Source organism: Aedes aegypti, chromosome 3 (genome assembly GCF_002204515.2).
Source record: "Aedes aegypti strain LVP_AGWG chromosome 3, AaegL5.0 Primary Assembly, whole genome shotgun sequence".
Taxonomy (NCBI): domain Eukaryota; kingdom Metazoa; phylum Arthropoda; class Insecta; order Diptera; family Culicidae; genus Aedes; species Aedes aegypti.
In genome coordinates this window covers 125,042,755-125,066,552 of record NC_035109.1, presented here as the reverse complement: position 1 = coordinate 125,066,552, position 23,798 = coordinate 125,042,755, and the positions used below count along the sequence as shown (strand labels likewise).

The 23,798-nt window shown below is 42.2% G+C and overlaps 1 protein-coding gene across 19 annotated transcripts in view; it reads left to right on the top strand.

The window, feature by feature from the left end:
* LOC5575778 (TLD domain-containing protein 2) overlaps positions 1-23,798 on the top strand; it is a 635,746-nt gene that overhangs the window by 487,501 nt on the left and 124,447 nt on the right. For 15 of the 19 annotated variants that reach the window (XM_021850058.1, XM_021850049.1, XM_021850048.1 and 12 more), the window contains one exon: positions 83-388. In XM_021850058.1, the coding sequence (XP_021705750.1) occupies positions 83-388 (306 nt within the window). Of the gene's footprint in view, positions 1-82; positions 389-14,018; positions 14,268-23,798 lie in introns of those variants that run through there. The other 4 variants (XM_021850062.1, XM_021850060.1, XM_021850061.1 and 1 more) reach the window with 4 other exon arrangements.

Sequence of the window (23,798 nt, the reverse complement as noted above, 5' to 3'; positions counted from 1 at the left end):
ACTGCTATGTGTTTGCACATATAACTTTTTACCGTTTGTAAACCTAGTGACTAATTTGAATCTTTTTCGGTTCTGCTTTCAGATGGAGAGAAGAAACGCTCGATGCCGACAATTCCGACCACTTCGTACACAGTCGGAGACAGGGATACGCTGACCTCGGTGGCAGCCCGCTTCGATACCACGCCGTCCGAGTTGACCCAGCTGAATCGGTTGGGCAGCTCGTTCATCTACTCCGGTCAGCAGCTGCTGGTGCCGGACAAGACGGCCAAGGCGGGATCCGGATCGGGTGCCGAAGGGGACTCGGATGCCAGCACCGAACGGTCGTCACACAGTCCCACCGAGGGTCGCCGCAAGGGATCCAACGAAGATCTATCGCAGGATGAGAAAGGTGAGTAGGGATGGATACCTACTTATAGGTAGTGGTATAGATGCTGTATGTATGGAATCAATATTTCATATCGTAATTGTTGCCTTTGAATTCACTTTTGAAATTGTAAGTCATATTTGGTCAGCGTGAAATTTGAGTGTAACAAATCACTTCTTTTATTTTGTGAAAAATGAGTTGAAAATTTGATACTTTGAAATTTTTAAGTCATTGAATAATTTTGTTCAATATTTTTTCATATGTTTGAGGTACCTATTTTCAAACAGTATAATGCTGAGAAATAATCACCGAAAAGCATAATTCAAACCTTCCATAGAACGCTTTTTGATTGGACAATGTGTACTTGGTCTGTGACTGAACAGAAGAACACCGCGGTGCACCGTTCAGAGAATTAGTTCTCTCTGTTTTATTTTGAAAAAAAAAAATTACCTTCAAAATTTTTGTTTCTTAATTGTGAAAGACGTTTCTTGATTTCGTTCTGTAAATCCTGCCATATAATTTTCATAGCAGGATCGCGAGTGCGTTGAAATTGCCTTTGTGTAGCATGAATTTACGTACAAGGTAACCTTGACCAACAGATATTCAAATATCATATAAGTAGGCTGCGACCGGCATCACCATAGAAACAGTTCCTCTCTGTTTTCGGACTTGTCAGTATGCACACTAGCAAAGCACATTAGGGCTTAAAATCAATCTTTGGTCCTGGCCGATCCATTTTCCTATAACACGGAAATACACATTGGCGATCCTACCAGGTTTACCTTAAAGGCAAGATAATAATATCCTGGAGGTTCTGTTCACATTGAAGTAATCGAATATGGAAAAGGGGTCACCAGGCAAAGTTAGAGAATAAATTGTGAAAATGCGTTGAAGTTCTGTGAATGATTCTGGAATTGTGAGTGAAAATGCACTTTCCAACCGCGTCGGTAATAAACCGTATTTATGATGATTAACGATCAACTAATAGTGGAAAAATACTAGTAGTTAGGAATCGGTATACGAAAAACATCGTTCGATGGTTGCACATGCATTCTTGAGTGACTGGTAATCCATGAAGCGACTGGCGGTCGAATGTAAGCTCAGCATGACTGGTGGTCAGATATTTGTTTAAAATACAACTGGTGGTCGAATATTAGTTCAAGAATGACTGGTGGTCAAGTATACCTCTTTGATGCGACTGGCGGTCGAATATTTGGTTCAGAATGACTGGTGGCCAAAGACACGTTTTAGCGCGACTGGCGGTCGAATATTCGTTTCTGATTGAATGGTGTTCAAAAAAACCTTCTCTGTATGACTTGCGGTCAAAAATTGGTTTCAAGTTGATTCATGGTTACAAATTATCTCTGAGTATAACGGGTGGCTGTTATTTGCTTTTCCTTGTACTACTTGGAACTGGTGGTTCCAAACTGATACACTGGTTTGAAACTCTCCAACAAAACTGGATAAAATTCATTTGAAGTAATACACAAAAAAGGGGTTTGAGAATAAGCCCGCAATCACATCATAACCGAAAATGACAACGGTAAGCTGCTTTTATCGACCGAAATAGTTATGAATTGAACTACCACATTATCACAGAAAGTCGGGTTAAAGTCCCTCTTAAACAACAACAACAACAACAACAACACAGAAAGTATATCCGTGGTGAATAGAAGATCCTGAATCTGCTGAAGAAATACTCCCAAAGCTTGATGTAAAAATATTGGAACAGGAAACACTCACAAAATCTAACTGTTTTTGTACATAAACTTTGTCTTGTAATAAACTAAAAACTGAAGGAAACAATGTCGAGATCATGACTGATTTGCATGTCTTTACTATTCCAAAATTATACTCGTAAAATTAAATTGGTGAATATTTACAAGCTGAAAGTAACCATTCTGACATGAACGACTTGTAAATAATATGTTTTGTGTTCGAAACTCAATATAAAATATCAAAATTTCCAGCAATGAATCTCAACTCAATATAAAATAATGCGGATAGGAGAGGAGATGTGTAGCATGAATTTACGCACAGGGTAATCTTGACCAAAAGATATTCAAATATGATATAAGTAGGCTGCGAGCGGCAGCACTTGTCAGTGTGCACACCTAGCAAAACACATTAGTGCTTAAAATCAATCTTTGGTCCTGGCCGATCCATTTTCCTATAACACGGAAATGCACAGCCTTCTCCTTACGTTTTTAAGACGGATCAAGAGTATAAGATCATCGTCTATAATTCAAATTCAAATACTTACTTCACATTTTGGTATTCCAATGCCCCTGGCTTCAACAATGTTAACATCAAGATTAGACTCAATATATGTTTCATACATATATATTCCAGTCAGCTCGAAAATAATTGAACGTGGAGCTGATAAAATTGAGATTCGCTTAAGGTGCAAGTAAAAATTAAGCCAATATCAAACAAGAAAAAGCATTTTTCGTCCTTGAATCAACAAATCAGAAAAAATAAAAACACACAGCCTTTTTGTTTTGAAAATAAAACAGCTTTGTGTTTTTTTTTCTCGATTTTTTGATTTTAACTGCTTTTTCACTTCTGACATTTGCTCCATTTTTACTTGGGCCTTAATGAGATATTTGAAATATTACAGGGACATGATCAGAATCAAAATCAGCATGAGTAACCAGTGGGCTACAAAGATGACTAGAGTCGGTTAAAACCAAATCAATCGTAGATGGATTTCAAGAAGAGGAAAAACACGTAGGGCTATCTGGGTATTCAAATGAGAAATATCCTGAAGATCACTCATCAAATAAAATTCTGCCGTTGGAATTACTTTGAGAATTATTCCATGACCGATGTTTGGCATTAAAGTCATCAATGACAAAAAATTTTGACTTATTGCGAGTCAATTTTCGCAAGTCAGTTTGGAGCAAATTAACTTGCTGTCCAGAGCATGGAAAAGGCAAATAGGCAGCTATGAAAGTATATTTACCATGCTGTGTTTCAACAGAAACACCTAAAGTTTCAAAAAATTTAGTTTCAAATGACAAAAACAGTAACTGTTGATGTTTTATACGCCTAGGAATGATGATTACAACTCCCCCACAGGCCCCTTCAATTCAATCATTAGGGTGAACAAAAAAGTTAGGATCTTTTTAAATTTGGATTCAGGTTTTAAATAGGTTTCAGTAATAACTGCAATATGCACGTTATTAGCTGTAAGAAAATTAAACAGCTCGTCCTCTTTACTATTCAAAGAACGAGCAACCCAATTCAAAATATTTAAATTATTATTTATTGGTCCATTAGACAAACGTAATCCAATAATATTTTGATTAGTAAATTTTACACCAACTTGCACTGCTTCAGTCATAGTGGTGGCTTTGAACATTGCATCGATCATTAGATTCAATTGTTCAGTTAGAAAATTAAAATCAGAGATAGACATATCATTTGAAGTGGGCACATTATCTGTTGATTTTCCGTTAGAATTTTCGGTAGACGAAGAGGCGGAGTAGAAGTTTCCTGTGGCGGCAGAGTTTTTTCCATTTGCTTTTAAACAATTAGAACGATTACTCATAGTATGAAAAGGGGAAGAGTTCCAATTACCTGCTACGATATCGGCAAAAAAATTTCCTTGGGTAGATACATTCGAAATTAAAAGTTTCGAACGGCACCCGACGGATTAAAATTAATTTGTGAATGAGCTTGATTATAATCTTCCTGATGGGTATGATTCTTGATCAAGCGATCGTTAACTGAAAAATGAGCATTGTTCGAAACTCTACCAAGGAAATTTCGTAAACGACCGTTATCGTAACGGATATTATCTTTCATCTGCCTGGCACGAGCCTCAATGGCTCGCCTACGTGAAGGGCAAGCCCAAAAATTTGACTAATGATTGCCCCCGCAATTGGCGCACATGAACTTATCGGTATCTTCCTGTGGAAGATGGGAAATCTAGTCCCATGAATTTAGTGACTCCAAGAATACATACGTTTAGGGGCCCAGATAGCCGTAGCGGTAAACGCGCAGCTATTCAGCAAGACCAAGCTGAGGGTCGTGGGTTCGAATCCCACCGGTCGAGGATCTTTTCGGGTTGGAAATTTTCTCGACTTCCCAGGGCATAGAGAATCTTCGTACCTGCCACACGATATACGCATGCAAAAATGGTCATTGGCACAGTAAGCTCTCAGTTAATAACTGTGGAAGTGCTCATAAGAACTCATAAGCTGAGAAGCAGGCTCTGTCCCAGTAGGGACGTAATGCCAGAAAGAAGAAGAAGAAGAATACATACGTTAAGGTAACACTATGCGAACGTTAGCAAGTAATATTGGCAACACGGCAAATGCTCGCCGAGAAACGACGGCATCGCAGCATTCGTTTGCTCGGCCTCTTTCTTATTCGAAACGTCGACCGAGTTAGTCGCTTTGGGGCGATTTTTCCGCAGCGGAATAACGATTTTCACACTTCCTTCACAGGACAGACGTCCTTAGCGTGAGAAGAACCTTCGCAAATCATGCATTTAGCATCGAAGCGGCAATTTTTTGTACCATGACCCCACTTTTGGCACCGACGGCACTGAGTGGGGTTCTGGTAATTTCCTCCAGATTTCTGAAAATGTTCCCATGTCACACGGATATAGAACATAAGTCTAGCTTTTTCTAAAGCTTTAATATTATTCAGTTCTTTTTTGTTAAAGTGAACTAAATGATATTCTTAAGAAAGCCCTTTCTGAACAAGTGGGTTCTCTTTTTCATAATGATTACTTGGACTGGGGAAAATACAAGTAAATCATTTATTCCATTTTTGATCTCTTCAGGTGACTTATAGTCACTTGAAAGACCTTTCAAGACGACTTTGAACAAACGTTCAGTTTTGTCGTCATAAGCAAAAAAATTGAGAAGAAGTTTGCGATCTTTAAGAATTTCCGGCAAAACGCGACAGTCTCCTTTCTTTGCGATTTGGAAGGAAACCTTGATTTCCCTAATGGAGTTCAAGATCTCCTGCCTAAATCCCTCAAATTAGGAACAACTGACCACGATAGGCGGCACTCTTTGCTTCCTCACTTGAATCAAAGAGCCTGGGCTAGAGGCTGCTTCAATTTGGTGTTCGGAAAATTTGTCTAAAGCATCGAACTGATTGCTCATTTCGATACAATTATCAACATTATTCATTTCACCCTTGGAAGAAAGTTCGCATCCCGGAGAAACGTCCTTTCTTCCATCCTTGCCACGTTTGGTGACAGTTTTAAATCCCACTTTTTTGGAAGAAAGTTGTGAGTTCAGAAATTCACCCTTCCTTTTGTTTGTAGTTGCAACCACGTTCAGTGAATAAACGAAAGAAGACGTGACCTCCTAAGAGGTTTTTTCCCGAGACGGTATCCAAGAAGGATTACCACTGCTAGCTTTCACCAACGCCAACGAAAAATTGTAATTTATTTATCATACGTGGGCCTATTAGCACAGACAAACAGACGTCACACTCTCATCACTGTCTATCGACCACCTTTTTAACGGTCGATTCAAATATATTGTAGTTGGTCAATCCACCACCCGCAGCGCTCGCATCGTTTTTGTTCGCGTTTGACGTTTACACACTACCGGCATCTGTTGGTCCATCGGCCAAACACAACGATTTTAGCATTGGGCGTGCATGTTTTCTCGACTATGATTTTGATCGCGATTTGTTCTAAGTGTTACGTCTGTTTCTCTGTGCTATTAGTTTACTTTACATAAGGTCAAGGAAAGAAAAACGTGATTAAAATTACATTGGAGAACAAGTCGAATAACAATCAATATGCGTAATGAACTAATGAAACAATCCTAATCAAGTGCTCTAAGAGATTGCTTGAATGACTCGAACGATGCTGTTGCTTTGACATAGGCGGGTAGCCGATTCCAGCACGAAATCCCGTAGATCAGGTCGCTCTTTCTCCTTGTTTGTGTGTGCGGCGGTACCACGTACATCCTCGAACGTTCCATCTGACCTCGTTGTAGACGCTCCAAGATGTATTCGGGAAGCCGTTTGTGCCAAGCTTGGTATAGGAAGTGACGCATTCGCCGATGGTAATTGTCCGGTAGGTCGTGGTCAAGTATCGCGTTGCGGACGGATTCAGTCGTATCATAATGGTTCATCTTGAATACGAAACGGATCGACAACTTGAAGCACCGGTGTAGTTGTTCCTTTAAGACCGCGCTCAGGCCAGGGTAGTACACAATTTCACAGTATGTGAACATTGGCACTATCACTGCTTGCACTAGCTTGAGACGAACAGGCAAGGACAATACCGATCCGAAGCGCCGGAAAGTTCATAGGGTGTTGTACGCCTTCATGGTTACTGAGTTGACCTGCTCCTTCCATTTCAGGTTGGCGACCAACAACAGACCTAAATCGACGACTTTGGTGCTAAGGGCAATCTTTTCTCCGCAAAACTGAATTGCATTATTCGGAACAACACTACCTTCTTTGCAGAAAATGATCGCCTTCGTTTTCTTCGGGTTAGGAGAAAGTCCATTCTCGTCAGCCCAGTTTTCAATAGACATCAGGTCACCATTGATAGCATCCACTAGCCGATCAACACTATCGATAGGTCCAGAAACATATATCTGCACATCGTCGGCGTACATGTGGTAATCACATTTTAGCACTGCAGCCAATCTGTTTATGTACATGCTAAACAACAGCGCTCTTAAATATGACCCCTGGGGTGTACCATCGACGAGTCCTCTTTCCGACGACAGTCCATCACCGTATCTAACCGCCTGGCTCCTGTTCCCGAGGAAGGATGCGATCAGCTGAACAGCACAGTCATCGAAATCGAATTCGCTCCGAAGCTTATGTTGCAGCTTTGAATGCTTCACGCAATTGAAGGCCAGAGAAAAATCTACTAGAACCATGACGGTGCAAAAGTTGTTGTATATATCGTGCACATTGCCCAACCTTCACCATGGCCGTTGTGGTACTATGGTGTGCTCTGTAGGCACGTTTGGCAAGAAGGTGTGGTTCTGTCGTGTGTAGGAACCCAGTAATCTGTTCAAGAAGGATCTTTTCCAGAATTTTGGAGATCGCGGGGAGTACACTTACGGGGCCCAGATAGCCGTAGCGGTAAACGCGCAGCTATTCAGCATGACCATGCTGAGGGTCGTGGGTTCGAATCCCGCTGGTCGAGGATCTTTTCGTAAGAGGAAATTTTCTCGATTCCCACGGCATAGAGTATCTTCGTACCTGCCACACGATATACACATGTAAAAATGGGCAAAGAAAGCTCTCAGTTAATAACTGTGGAAGTGCTCATAAGAACAGTAATCTGAGAAGCAGGCTTTGTCCCAGTCGGGACGTAACGCCAAAAAAAAGAAGAAGAAGGGGAGTACACTTATGGGCCTGAAATCTTTTGGTTCGATCGCGTTCGCCGATTTGGGTAATGGTGTGACGATGGCTTTCTTCCAAATGGTAGGAAAAGCTCTAGCATCGATGACGGCGTTAAACAGATTCACCAAAAGTGGCAAAATGAAGGGACAAAGCATTTTAACGAAAGAAGCAGGAATATTGTCAGATCCAATTGCATTCGTACTAATATCAAATAGTTTCATAGCAACTTTCGTTGGGTTGGTGTGTCTGAACTTGAAACGTCCTCGTGCTGGTCGGTTGATGATGCTGATACTGTTCACCATGTTCGGAGTAACGGCCTGTCTTCCTGTCCCCAGTTGTTCATGGCCTTCGGCAAAAAATTCGTTCAGGAGGTTGGCGTCGAAAAGAGCATCATTTTCTGATTGCTTTGAGCTATTGTGGATTCCATCTCGCCTTAGATTACTCCAGAGTATTTTAAGTTGGTAACTCCGGAGCAAAGTTCTTGTTTGCATAACGACGTTTAGCTGTAGCTACAAGGGTAGCCGCACGATCTCGTTGCACACAGTAGTCTTGCCAATTGCGATCACCGCTGGCCCTATTCGGGTTCCTGGCGTAAATGGCGTTGAATGATCTCATTGGATATCCAAGGAGTGCGCTGATCACTCACGAATATTGTTCTTTGTGGTGCGTGCCTTTCTAGAAGATATTGCATCTCAGTCGTTACCATTTCAGCTTTCATGTTGACGTCCACGCATTCCAAAATAGGTTGATGGTCCCGTGCTTGAAAATCAGCTTGGAGTTGAACCTGATCCACTCTCCGCATGTTCCGGAACACAACCCTATGAGGATTGGGTTTCTTCACACGGATGTCAGTGATCAGATAAATGATTTCGTGGTCCGTAATAGAGCTACCCACTGCTGTAGTAGATTTCACAATCGATTGCGGAGAGTCTGTCACTAGAAGATCGATGGTTGTTGCGGAGGTGTCAGTAATCCAAGTAGGGGGTGTATTCAAGACAGTTAACCCAAAAATGCCGTGTAGCCTCTAGACAGCTAAGTGGTTGTATGAGGGTTGAACTGCCGTGATATTAACATTATAATCACCAACAATGTAGACCCTATCTAGGCTGAACTCGATGAGATCCAGAAGTAGCTTCTCATAGCTTTGGTTGTTGCTGGACGGGTTATAGAGTACTACAACTCCGATGTCGTAGTTGTTGATTCGAGCCTTAACGATAAGATATTCCAAGCGTTGTGCAATTGGAATGGTAGGATCGAACGATGATTTCAGATTAGGTGTGGCTTTGATCCTTTTTGCTACATACAAGCCCACACCACCACAGGTCTTAGCTCCACGGCCTCTTCCACCAGGCAACGAGTGTCGGATGAAATTGTATCCTGGTATCTTTATGGGGCCCACCGGAGCGGTGGGTTTGAATTTCGTCTCGCTGATGCCGAAAAAATAGTACTGTTTCTTGTCTAGGTCTAGAGCAAGTTTCATCCCGTCAATATGTCGCTCGAGGCCCCGGACATTCAGGTGACCGATCCGTAGGTTGTTACCGTTCGCTGCCATTCTTGGTAGGTTTCGCTGATGGTAAATGTCGCTATTGTCTTGAACTTACCGACCCGTCAGCAGAAAGGGCGTCAAAGAAGATGGAAGATTCGTAAGCCGTAGCAATATCGTCGCCGACAGGATTCGTCAATTCTACCAGTTGGTCACAGCTAGTGATAGAAATGTACCGTTTCTGGTTGGGCAATCGCACAGATACGGAGTCGTTACGCACAAAGACAGACGCAATAAGCTTTCTGTGTTTTAGTCTCAACGCAAGGTTTCGGATTTTGAAGGTTGGAACCGATAAGACTTCGTTCACCGTAAACCGATACTCAAGAGCAAGGCCGGTTCGAAGTGAAGATAAAGTGGCCCTCGTAAAGTTCTCAAAATACTGTTTCAGAACTTTGTCTTTCGCCTCTTTAGAGTTGAAAACGACGATGGTGGTGGGCAAAACTGAGCGGTCGGTCCACTTGGACGCTCTAGGAAGGACCCAGAAACAGCTAGCATCGGGAGCGTCTGCTTCTTCAACACCTAGCGAAATTAGAGCACTCTGAACTAGGATCTTAACGTTTTCCCCCTTGCGAAAAGGGATTTTGTTGATAGCGATCCTAAAGTCGTTAACACTGCGCACACAGGTGTTAGCAAGTCGAGCTCCCGATTCAATCACTTTGATTTTCTTCTCAATGTTAGAGACCAGTTTGTGTTGCGCAGAATTCCTATCGTGTATCTGGTCTAAGGAGAGAAGCTGACTCCTCAATTTATCAGTAGTTCTCCAACAGGTCTGTCGGCAGCCTTCCAACTCCGCCTGCAGTTTTGCAAGTTTCTCCGTCAACTCGTTGATAGTGCTCGAAACCTTTGTAAGATCGCAACTTGATGGGTCTGTACAAGGAGGAAGTGCTGGTGTCTGTTTTTGGATGAGGGTACCAAGGATAGTACACTTCTCGCAGAAGTACCAGTGGTTGTCTATTTCCTGGAGCAGTAGATTGCTAATCCGAACACAAACGGTGTGAAACATTTTTTTGCAACCGTCACAAGAAATCCAACCGACGATTTGATCTTTCTTCTTCCCGCGTTTCTTGACACCTGATTTTGGTTCTTCTTGTCCACAAGTTGCGCAGATATCTTTCGCCATAGAGTGATACTTCCACAAGCAGGTATCAGTCCAATTGTCAGGGGTTATGTTCGCGCCGCGAGCTTTTCCGAAAATCATTCGCACTTTGAGGTTACGTTCCGAAAACTTTTCAAAACTAGTTTTATGACGAAAACAAAGCAATTTTTACGAAAACTTCAGTTACTACACGCAACGCACTCGTTATTCAGTAAACTAGACGTACTCGCATACTGAAAAAACTTGAAACATTCGGTAACTTAGGAAAAATTCGCGGAGGCACACAAAATTGCTGCGTCGCGGGAGCAAGGTTGCCAAAATCGAAGGCACGGGTCCAAACAAGGATCGTAAAGGGATCAATAGTAGAAAAAATAGTACTGAAAAGTACTGTTTTAGTAGCACTGAAAAGTACTGTTTTTAATTTTGGCACTGAAACTTACTGTTTTTGTAGCACTGAAAAGTACTGTTTCATTGCTTTAGGTAGTTTTTAAAAACTTCCAAGAGCAGAGAGAATTCGTGTACGCACAGCACGAAGGTATGATGCGCATTATTTTTACGAGTTACTTTCTCGTTACTAGAGAGAACTCGGTAGCATACCTTTAAATGTCCTATATGGCGAAATTATGTCAGAATATACTACAGTAATACAAAAATACATTCAATTACGATAACAATGAAAATACGGTTTCTGTATGAAAACAATTTTCGCATTTTTAATGGGCTATACTGTTTAACTGGCTGCAGCTTCTTTAGTATGAAACCCATCTTTTCTCCATGTCTTCCTCAGATTTGACATCCTTGGGATGCTGCCGTAGTGCCTGTCTCATATTAGCTCGGTATTTTTCAATGGGGCTTAGTTCCGGTGCGTTGGGAGAGTTCATGTCCTTCGGAACAAAAGTGACCCCGTCGCCTTCATACCAATCTAAGATAGTATTTGAATAGTGATAAGAAGCTAAATCTGGCCAGAAGATTGAAGGGCCCTTGTGTTGCTGGAAGCAAATGCTGCTGTAGAAGCTCTTTCAGGTATATCTCTCCGTTTACAATTTTGTGGCAAACTTTCAAAGTTTCTGCTTTCTTAACTCCGGAACATTAAACTTGTATAAAGCGGTGAAGAATAGATTCCCAGGAAGCTGCCGGAAGTCCGCCTTGACGAAGTATTAGGATTCCGTCTCAACGCTTTCACGACACGCTTGTAATCCTGATCACTAAGAGAATAGACTGGCCCTTAAACAAAAAAGTTGAAAAACTCCACGGGGCACCCCCCAGATATGTGCCTTAGGGTAAGAAAACAGCTCTCTCAAAATTTCAACTCAATTGTTTGCTCCACCAGCTGGCGCATTCAATCCGAAGTTTGTATGGGATATTCGTTTCAAATATATTGAAAACTGTCCCTATGTCACTGTTTCGTTCCGTATAGGATAACGGTCGTATTTTGGACCCCCTAAGGAAGGGATTTTAGTTTTGTGTCCCAATTGATTAATTGCACAGCGTAACCAAGTCAGAGAACATGTCAAAATATAGAGAAAAACTTCATCTACGAGATAAAAATGTCCAAACGGTCATGTAGGATCCAAAACCGTCGAAAATTATTGAACTGTGAAGCACTGTTTTTTATTATTTTGGACACACTTATACATTTTGGACCCTTAAAGTATATATTTTGGACCCCCGGCATTTTTTCATCGTTTGGCGACAAAGTCCATGACACTGGATGTATAATATGCTTGCCCATAGTCTATTCAATCGATCGACAATGGAAAACCGAAGAAATTCTACGCTCTTTGTCCAGAAATTTGAAAAAAGTTTTTGTTTACATTTGAAAAAATTCTGACGGCTTCAATTTCTGTGTGTAACGTGTTGTAACGGTTGCATGGATGCACCGATTAAATTAAATTAATTTCAGATAAAATAAACACATTTTCTTTGTATAAACGGTTGATGCAAGTGCGGAATAGTCCTATCTTCCTAAATGTCATGCAAATTGAGTTGGTCTTTCGATTTAAACCGGGAAATTTGCAGGAAAATGGTCAAGGTGGTCCAAAATATATAGGGGTCCAAAATATATTGGTTACCCTACTAGTTGATCGAATTCAATCGAGCCCTGAATGTCAAATACACTAGTTGATACCCTAATGAACATTATTGTAGAAGGTTGTATCTCAATTAAAGCTCGTTTTCATTAACATTTCAGTTGTTGAAAGTTAGGCTTTGGTCAGAACTCACGTACAATCACATTTATGCATGCGTCTTGTGCAGCAGCTCGCCCAGCGTCATAGGTGGCTATGATGCGCCGGATGGCTGCCACCATGCGGTGTTGAAGAAATGCAAAGCAATATTGCTTGTGCTTAATAAATCTGCTTCAGATGGTTAAAACACCAACTTTTTCTATTTTAATCATGATACGACCTTCTACAATATTGTTCGCTATAGCATAAAGTAGTGTTTTTGACATTCTGGGTTCAATTGAACGTAATCCACAATTTGCCTGAACCAAACAGTACACGTTGTGCTGTTTCCCATATGTTTGAGCTGCAAAGGCCATATTAACTTCAATTCAAATGCGCCAACTCATGAAACGACCAAATGAGCTGAAATTTTCAGGAAATCTCCCTTTAACCCTAAGGAATAATCGTGGGGGGTGCCCCGTGGAATTATACAACTTTATTTTTCTCCCATACTGAGCTGGGCCAGTCTACTAATAGAACGTCCATTCTGACCGCTTTTCTCCTTCTGTTCGATGCTCAGAGTTTCGTAGTAACGTCTGATTCCAGGCTGTTTTTCGATGAGAGTTTTAAGTATGGCACCAGGTGCTGGGACAAAAACAATTCGCGATTTTTTTTTTACTTATCTCATTTATTTGCTTTATTTGGCAGGCTCAGGCGCCGTAGGGCATTACAGAGCCGAAATCTTTTCTTTTTTTTTACATTATTTACATTTTGAAATTTGAACTTATTTTAAAAACTATGTTAGTTTGCAGAAGTTTAAGGTTAGTTAATACATTTGTAACAGGGAAGGAAAGCTACTTAACTACTTAGACTACTAAGCTGATGAAGCTTGAAGGGACAGGATGTCCAGATCTGTAATGAAACTAAACAGAAACGGTTTGTGGGAGACACGACGAGAAGAGGACAATTTGAAGGGGAAAAACAGTTCGCGATGTTGCTTTAAATTTTCAAAAAATTGACGGCGGTAAAAATACAGTGTAAACAATACACTCTGAACTGCTTTTACTTTACATATGTTAAATACAGCGTGAAACAAGTTCAATAATATGATTATCTTCTACTAAGGTGAATAATTCTCTTCACATGATGATAACTCAACGACCACTTCGAATCCCAAACGCACTTCGTCAAGCTCATGGAAGCTTAACGAAACATCACAGTAGATCCCCTTCTCGTCTACTGTGATCCCACAGTTAATTCTGCACTTGTCGCAGTTCACTTGTAGTGGTGAATCCACCGGTTTGGTCGTCTGCGTTGCAAACAGGTTTTGTTTACGAATGGTGCACAATGAAACGGCGCAAAAATGTCCAACGTTCGCCAGTAGTGTGAGAGTCATTAGATCATGGGTGTCGTACGCACACGCGCAAAATTTGCATTCTTCGAGTTTGACACATATTCCCGACAAAGCAGACTACGTTCCTATCAACCTTCACCACAACACATTGCGGAAACATCAGTCAGAGTGTGTCATATTGGGGCGATGGGAGTGTGTTTTTGTTTGACGAGGAGTCATATCATCGTCGCCACTGACTGTTGATGAGCTATTTATTGTATAGAGTCTGACTAGTGACAGAAGCACAACAAATTGATTTTCCCGGAGTGCAACTATCGAGCTATGGACGTGTAAAATGCGATAAATCTGTCGCATTTGGGCGATTGGAACGATGAAAACCGCAGTGTTCATGAAAAACGGAGGTAAATTTACTTTATCTGAAGGCGAAGTATGGATAATGGAGGGTCTCGCAATTGCTGGTAGCGAAACAAGTTTTATCGATCGTTTGTACAGCGTAATTGGAATTCGCAACATTTGAGATAAGATAAAACGAAAATAATGGAGTATGTGCAATAGTACATCTGCTATGAATTAAAAGCAGTTGATGGTAACGTAGAAGAATCTGTAGTCAACCACCTGTGTCGATGGTGCAGAAGAACCAAATTAATTCGAAAGATGTGTAGAACCAGTCGATTTTAATTTGAATGAGTAAATACCGTAAACTAAGGGCAAATCACCATGTATATAAAATCCAAGAGTTGTATGTCTGTCAGTAACGCGTTTCACGTAAAATGTTTCACAGAAGATGAAACACTGTAGTAGTTGTGTAAATTTGACGACACTGTGATATTTTCTTTAACAGAACAATGTTATTCAAATGGGACTATAACTTTGAGTATGGAGCACTAAAACAACATTCAGTGAGCATGCTGGATGCTATATAGTTCTATAACTGTAACGTAATGATGAGAACTAAACATAAGCATTATCAATACAGTCAAATTTCGTTCGTTGCACTATCTTTAGGTGAGCTTCGTTTTAATTGGGCTCCCGTTAGTTGGGCTATAGCCCACTTAAAAATAAGATAAACTTCCCCTTTTGACTTAAAGCTCGATTTTTCAATGTTGGTAGCCCTGAATTTCTATTGTATTCATTATTTTGACATCTAAAAACTAAGCCCGATTAGTGAAAGTCTTTCACTAGGTGGGCTACAGGTTTAGTGCAACGAACGAAAGTAGACTGTACATATAATCATTTTATGATAGGCCATACATAGTTTTACATTCCCTAATTTGATTGGGACGGAGATAGTCACATTGGGCAAGCTAGATTATTACTATTTTACCATTTTTTATATTATTCTTAAATGTAAGAATAGTGTTAACTTTTTTTCTCTTTGGCATTACGTCCTCACTGGTATAAAGTGAGGACTTCTTAGCTTAGTGACGGCTTCTTAGCTTAGTGTTCTAATGAGCACTTCCACAGTTATTAACTGAGAGCTTTCTTTGCCAAAGTTGCCATTTTCGCGTTCGTATATCGTGTGGCAGGTGCGATGATACTCTATGCCCAGGGAAGTCAAGGGAATTTACATTACGAAAAGATTCTAGACCGACCGGGAATCAAACCCAGACACCTTCAGCATGACTGCTTTGTAGTCGCGGACTCTAACCACTCGGCTAAGGAAGGCCTTAGTGTTAATTTGATTCTGTCAAAATTAGTGCTACGTTGAACTCTATCAGTGTACGTATTTGATATTTTGTATTGTTCACACATAGTCTTTTTAGCGGTCTTATGAAGATTATGAACGAGTGCTGTTCCCTGGATCAACATACGAGATTCATCAAGATTAAAAAGGGTTATTGGACTCTGGGCAATCAATGTTTACCGAGTCTTGATGGCAAATGGGTCCGGCGACATCATTTGAATTGTGCCCGGATAAGGTAAAGACAATCGTCTATGGTCATTTCCCGCAGTATGATCAAACGAGGTGGCCGCCGACACTGCACGTTGACGATTAAACCATACGATGATGAAAAAGCAGAAGCCAAAAGAGATATTTGGGGCTCTACGAGCTTCTTGAAGCAGCTATGGGTCTACAGATAAAAATAGCTCATGTGTCGGATGGCATCTCCAATGTAGCACTAAAAACTGCGTTCTTGGCGTTTACTGACATGTTCTGTCCAGTATCGCAAACATGTTAGGAAGATAGCTGCTTCCCAAAGCAGATGGATGGTTCCGAATCTGATGCTGCTGTCAAAACCTGGAAAACTACCGATGGTTTCTGCACCTTACAGGTCCACATGCCTGCTGGATAATCTTGGAAAGTAGTGAGGTTCCAGAGACGACATCCAAGCAAAAGAGGAGATATCGTTTCTGTACCAAAGCGACGATTAACGTAAATAATGCAACAGTTGTAGTCCCGGAATACTTTTGCAGAATGCTTCGAATCCACGATACAATTTTGAGGAAGAAGTTGGTCAGAATACCAGTTAGCGCGTCCGCTACATACTGGGACCAACGTTCTCCTGAGAAGATAACTCAGACAGTGTGGGGATGCCGCACAAACTATGACCCACTAAAACCAGTCCATACACTGTACTTGAGCGATTCTCGCTGAATTGCTCAAATGGTGTACAGAGTGCACAGACATTATCCTTGACCTCAGACCCTTATCTCCCTTGAATCACCTTACGGTATTTCTTCGGGGAGGGGCCAGTATATATAGCACTTAACACATGCATCAGAAGTAGCCTCGGCAAACTGCTTCTTCTAGCCGATTTAAACAATGTTACAGAAGTTCAGCCTCGGCAGGGCTAATTATCTGCAGCCGACTCTCCAACTTACGTGTCGTATATATTAAACAGATAGGTTTTTACGTTGATGGGTCACCTAATGGTTTACCCGCTTTCGGTAGTACAGCGTTGCATCGCGGTTCTGAGTATGTCCGGATCCTCATTGACTGCCACTTTTAGGTCAACATTCAGAATATTGTCTGGTCCCGTTCCTTTGACGCTAATGATTTTATGATTTCGGCCAGCTCTTCATTCGTCACCCTCGACACTTCTTCTGCTTCATCTGCCGCATACGGCGCTGGGGGCCATGGGCTTGTGGGATGATGCGGGAAGAGTACATCGATTACCGATCGCTGCAGTTCGGCTACTTCTCTTGGGGCGCTTTGCTACCTTTCGTTTTAGCAATGACCACTCTGAAGCCGTCACCACGCAGACTTGAATTGGCACTCTGGCATAGACTGTCAAAGCATATCCGTTTTCGTCTCTTGATTTCCTTTTTGAGAGCTAACTTTGGCTCTCTGAATGCTGCATCGCGTTCTTCTCTTTGTGCTTCTGTGCAAGCGCGTTGCATTCTTCATCTAGCCCGAAGGCAGATTACTCGAAGCTTTGCAATTGATTCGCACCACCAGTACACCGGCGGTTCACTCTAGGAGAGGTTTTTGTCGGCACGGAAGAATCACACATGCTCGTGATATCACAGCAACTAGCTCTTCACCGTTTAGGTGCAGAGTGTTCCGTTCGCGCCTCAGGGCTTCAGTGAATACTTCGCCGTCGAAGCGCGCTGTTTTCCATCCTCGGGCTTGGGTCGAGTTACATAGCACTGCCCTCCACCCGTCTGGTATTATACTATAGCGAATCGATTGATGATCGCTATGAGCATAACCGTCATCAACGTGCTAGTTTATGATTCCTATTAAGTTAGGACTTTTTCTGCGGAAGGTGCCTAATGTATCCACATTTTTGCCAGTTCAACAATTAATGCGGTCAGGGATTCCAACAACAGTTGGTCTTTTTGATTGGTGTAGCGGCTACTCCACTCCACTGTCCATGCCACCAGCTATCACAACTGGCTGCCGATTAGCTAGTTCGGCTATCATCCTGTCGACCATGTGGGAAAATTCCTCAATTGACCACCTTGGGGCGCGTAACAACTGCAAAAGAACACACCGTTGATTTTTGCTATCGCTAAACCGTCATTTGAGATACAGACTACTTCTTTGATTGGGTATCGTCCTGCCGTCCCTATAGCTGCTAGCTGTTGACACCTATCCGCAAACCAGTTCCCGTTGTTGGCTGGTATGCGGTTTGGATCCTTTAGCAACAACACATCGGTCTTCATTTCCGAGATTGACTGCCAAAGCAGCTGCTGGGCTAAATCACAGTGGTTTAAATTCAACTGTGTTACTTCCGTTTTGGCTGCGCTGATACTCCGCTTGTGCCTGGACATTTGGGTCCACCCGTTAGGTGTCCGTTGGCTGCTCTTTCAACACATTATTTATTTATCTGCTGAGAGTTCGACTGTATACGCTTCCAATCGCAAAACGCAACATACTGTTAGCCATCTATACTTCGGTAGCGCAACTATTCAGATGATGAGAGATTTGATTTTTCACGCATCCATCACATGCCGCTGTGGGGAAAAATGTTTTATTTTCCTGATATAATACGTTTCATAGTGAAACAGTTAGGCGGAAAAGGTAGGAATATCCATTCTCTATGTTCTACATACGTTTGTTTTTTGTGTTATTGCACTACTTTCATAAAAATTGAGATCCGGCTGGTAGGAGCACTAGTTTGAGGTTGGAAAACCAGGATATGTGAGGTTAGTTTCATTGGAACTTTCGCCTGAGCGATTTTTGCGCTTGAATAAAACACGCTTCGGGACATTCTCCGCTGCCCCTAAAAATACCATTGGGAAGATAAATGAATTCTCTACAATTGGATCTTATTCAATTTCATACATAAGTGAAGTAAGCGGTGAAAATAAATATTTTGTTCCGAATGTTTTGAAACCATGAATGAGTTTGACATTGCTCTCGTCAACCATCATCCTGACGACAGCAGCACACCCCACCGGACGAATTGTCGTATTGGGAGCGAATTTTCAATGATTAACCATTAGTTTTATTATTTAACCCGACGTTTCGACGCAGGTATGGCGTCTTCTTCAGGGGAAAAATGATACATTCGTTTTGTGTCTAGGGTTATGGCTGACTTTAAGGTGATTATAGAGCGGAGCCACACCTCAAATTTTTAAGAGCACAAGACTGGAGAACCAAACAGCGCTCCGCGTTGAAAATCTATCCCATTGGTCACCACCAGCAAGCAAGCAGTATGATTGGTTTTCAACGCGAACTGTTGTCAGATTCTCCAGTCTTGTGCAATTGAAAATTCGAGGTTTGGCTTGGTTTTATAATCACCTTAACTGTCGAGTGGAATAATGTTTGGTACATTACTCAATTTAAATGAACTTTAGGATATTTCTTGACTGCAGTTTGTTTCTTAGCCCATAATAGACACGACATCCACAGACGAGTTGTTATGGTTCACGAACTGTTACACTCTCTGAATATGGTTCGATCGGCTTATTCGGATCAAAGTCAAAAAGGATTTGCCGCACGGAAAAAATATGATCTGTTGTCGAGCGGCCGTCAATGAAACCTGCTTTATATCTCGTTTGCTAAAGGGTGATACGATCCAAATTTTGTCAAGGGAAAATGCGTGTAAATTGGTTGTAACGTTTATTTAAAAAAATCAAATGATATTTGTTTTTCAAGTTCAAAAAGTATAAAATTCAGGAAAAAAATTAATTTGGCTTTCGCTTTTCCAAATCCTAATTTCCAGGCCTTTCGCTTGACCCATGCCATCAGATTTTGTACAGCCACCTTGACCATCTTCTTCGCCGCAGAACGCCAGTTTGCCTCAAACTGCTTCTCATCACGAGCAGGTTTTTTGTCTTCTTTAGGTTCCGCTTGACAATAGCCCAATATTTTTCAATTGGGCGGATCTCTGGCGTGTTGGGAGGGTTTTTGTCCTTGAGAACCACCTCCATTGTCGTATTTTGCTTATCATTGCGTTTCGAGTCACTGACTTCTTGTAAGTCGACAGTCCGGCTCATGTTTTGGCTCGATGCACGGTTGTAGATGACACACCCAGTTCATTTGCGGCATCTCGGAGAGAGAGTGCTTGGGGTTCTGCTTGAAACTACCGGCTACTCTCTTTGTCGTCGCAGCGGCTTCCAGTTCCAGGCTTCCTGGCTGTCGACAAACGTTCCCCAAACACTTTAATTACATTTGTTACGGTTAATTTGGCAACTTTTAGCATTTTTGCTAACTTCGCACGCAAGTACAGTGGGGATTTGCTGGTTGGAACACAGCTGGCTTCCATCTAGCGAATCCGATCCGTTAGTTGGAACGACTGACAGCTGGTGAAAATGCTCTAGACAAACGCATCAAAGTGCCATCTACTCTTGACATTCGAGTGCTTTTTAATTGGAATTCTGTCCAACCATCGAGTTATTCCATGTAGCGGACCCCCAACGAGCAAATCCCCACTGTAGCTCGGATTATCACGATGCGCGAGCAAAATTTTGCTGCGCTGCTCTTCTTGCTTGGACGGCATTTTGACAACTGAAGAGTGAATTTCAAAATCAAAATAGGAGCAACAATCTACACACACATACATACCTTTAAAATGAGGGGTGTTCAGGTTTTTTTTTTAATCTAAAATTGAAAGATATGCGTCAAATTTAAATTGACCAAATTTTGACCGTTTTACCCTTTATATACCCAACGAGAGAAAACGAACCGGGATAATCGGCGAAGACCACAGCGACGTAAAGGGACTAGCGATTGGAAGCCCGGTACGTGGAACTGTAAATCTCTCAACTTCATCGGGAGCACACACATACTCGCCGACGTGCTGAAGGATTCGGCATTGTAGCGTTACAGGAAAGGTGTTGGAAGGGATCAATGGGAATCAACGCGAACGTTTAAAGGTAACCATACCATCTACCAGAGCTGCGGCAACACACACGAGCTGGGAATAGCTTTTATAGTGATGAGTGACGCGCAGAAGCGCGTGATTGGGTGGTGGCCGACCAATGAGAGAATGAGCAAGTTGAAGATCAAAGACCGGTTCTTCCACTTCAGTATAATAAACGTGCACAGCCCTCATTCCGGATGCACTGAAGATCATAAAGACGCTTACCGGCTGACGAAAGAATATGGCTTACGACCAATTGATTTCGTCGCCTCCAAGAATATGGCTATTCAAAGCACCTACTTCCAGCTTAGCCTTCCATACCGATAGACCTGGAGATCATCACAGCAGACAGAATCTCAAATCTATCACGTTCTGATTGATGGACGGCATTTCTCCGACATTATCGACGTCAGGAACTATCGTGGCGCTAACATCGACTCTGACCACTATCTGGTGATGGTTAAAATGCGCCCAAAGCTCTCCGTTGTTAACAACGTACGGTATCGATGGCCGCCCCGGTATAGCCTAAAGCGGCTTAAGCAACCGGATGTTGCAACTGCATACGCGCAGCTGCTCGAGGCTGCATTACCGGAAGAGGGTGCACTGGATGAAGCCCCTCTTGAGGACTGCTGGAGAACAGTGAAAGCAGCCATCAACAATGTTAATGAGAGCAACGTCTGGAACGTGGGACGGAGTCGACGGAACGATTGGTTCGACGAGGAATCTAGGTTGATTCTGGAAGAGAAAAATGCAGCGCGGGTGGTCATGCTGCAGCAAGGGACTCGGCAGAACGTGGAACGTTTTAGACGGAAACAGCAACAGCAGACCCGCCTCTTTCGGGAGGAAAAACGCAGCCCTCAACGGCATCGAGCATCTTGACGGACCTGCATGAGGTGATCGAAAGGTGGAAACAGCACTTCAACGAACAACTGAATGGCGCTGAGAGCATGAAGCAATGAAGGTCGAGACAACGGAGTAAATGTCTTCTCAGTACTGCGGACAATGGAAACCAACCAACCCCTACTTTAGAGGGGGTTAAGAATGCCATTCACCAGCTCAAGAACAATAAAGCTGCTAAGGATGGTTTCGGAGCTGAACTCATAAAGATGAGCCCAGAGAGGCTGGCCATCTATCTGCACCGTCTGTTAGACATAATCTGGGAAAAGGAACATCTACCGGAGGAGTGGAAAGAAGGGATAATATGTATCATCCATAAAAAGGGTTACAAGTTAGATTGTGAGAACATTCGACCCATCATAATTCTAAATGCGGCCTACAAAGTATTATCCCAGATCATCTCCCGTCGCCTGCCGCTTGTAGTAAACGAGTTCGTTTGAAGTATCAAGCCGGCATCCTTGACGGCCAATCGACAACGGACCAGATATTTACTGTATAGCAAATCCTCCGAAAATGTCGTGAATACCAGGTCCCAACGCATCACCTTTTCATCGATTTCAAGACGGTATACGATAGTATCGACCGCGTAGAACTATGGAAAATCATAGACGAGAACAGCATTCCTAGAAAGCTCACGAGACTGATAAGAGCGACGATGGAAGGTGTGCAAAATTGTGTTAAGTTTCAGGCGAACACTCCAGTTCGCTTGGATCCCGCCGAGAACAAGGACAAGGTGATGGACTTTCGTGCCTGTTGTTCAATATTGCGCTAGAAAGTGTTATGCGAAGAGCAGGGCTGAACAGTCGGGGTACGATTTTTACGAGATCCAGCCAATTTGTTTGCTTCGCGGATGATATGGCTATTGTCAGCCGAACATTTGAAAACGTGGCAGACCTGTACAACCGCGAGGCAGCAAAAGTTGGGCTGGTGGTGAATGCGACCAAGACAAAGTGCATGCTAGCTGCTCGAGGAGGACTTGCAAGCACTCGGAGTCTTCGAACGTCGGGTGCTTAGGACGATCTTTGGTGGTTTGCAGGAGAACGATGTGTGGCGGCGAAGGATGAACCACGAGCTCGCCCAACTCTACGGCGAACCCAGTATCCAGAAGGTGGCCAAAGCCGGAAGGATACGATTGGCAGGGCATGTTGCAAGAATGCCGGACAGTAACCCTGCAAAGATGGTGTTCGCTTCGGATCTGGTTGGTACAAGAAGGCGTGGAGCGCAGCGAGCTAGGTGGGCGGATGAAGTGCGTATCGATTTGGCGTGTGTTGGGCAGATTTAGATATAAACTAAATAAATGAAATCTTCCAGAGCACAAATCCAGAGAACCAGACATCTATTGAAGCTAAAATAATAATCTAAGAATAATAAAACGACCAAGGTTTTAACCTGAATTGGTGTTTTTATTGTCTAGATTTGTGCATGTTATTCAAGATTAAAAAATAGCCAGCGAAATATCTACACAATATTGTAGAAAAAGAACTACTGGCAAGTTTGGAAGATAATTGCTTCTACACGTCTGATAAATTTTCAGAGATGAGTTTATACATATCCGTATCAAGAACTTAGGTTTCATCATATAGTTTTTAAATTAAAATTAATTTGAGGGATGTGGGATCACTTACGCATTATGCACAGACGACCACCCTCAAGCAATGAGAACACCCATTTACGTGTAATCACCATGCTAGCACAAGCCGTTCGAAAAGCAACAACGTCCCATATAGAAGTAATTTTTGCTGTTGACAGAAGAGAAAGCCAATAATCACCAACAACGAAGGCGACAACAGCAATACACGCGACTTGGTACCACCTATGCGCGCATATTGACAAGCGCCATGGTCGTCGTCGTCGTTTTGGTCGAACCCATTCAGAACGCCCAACAACTGCTTCAACCTTCACATCTACATACCAACCCGATCATAAGTGTTTGACAAAATTATAACATACAAAGATATTTATTTCAAAGCGTTTAATAACAGAATGTTATAGAAACTAAATTTGCTATAAACTGATTTACAAATTACACCTTTATAAATTCGTTAGGTCATGTATCATGACGATGAATCATGATTTCTGAAGTCATAATCACAATTATTCATAAGCTTAACGTCCATAGCGACAACATTAAGCAAAGAGATTTGCATCAACTCATTAGTATCAATCATTCCTAATCCAATGTGACGAAGTGGTTGTGTGATAGACTGTGTTGCTCTCAATCAGAATGTTCTTAGTTCAAATCCTGTTCTGGCTGTTTTTGTTTTTGTAAACAAATGCATG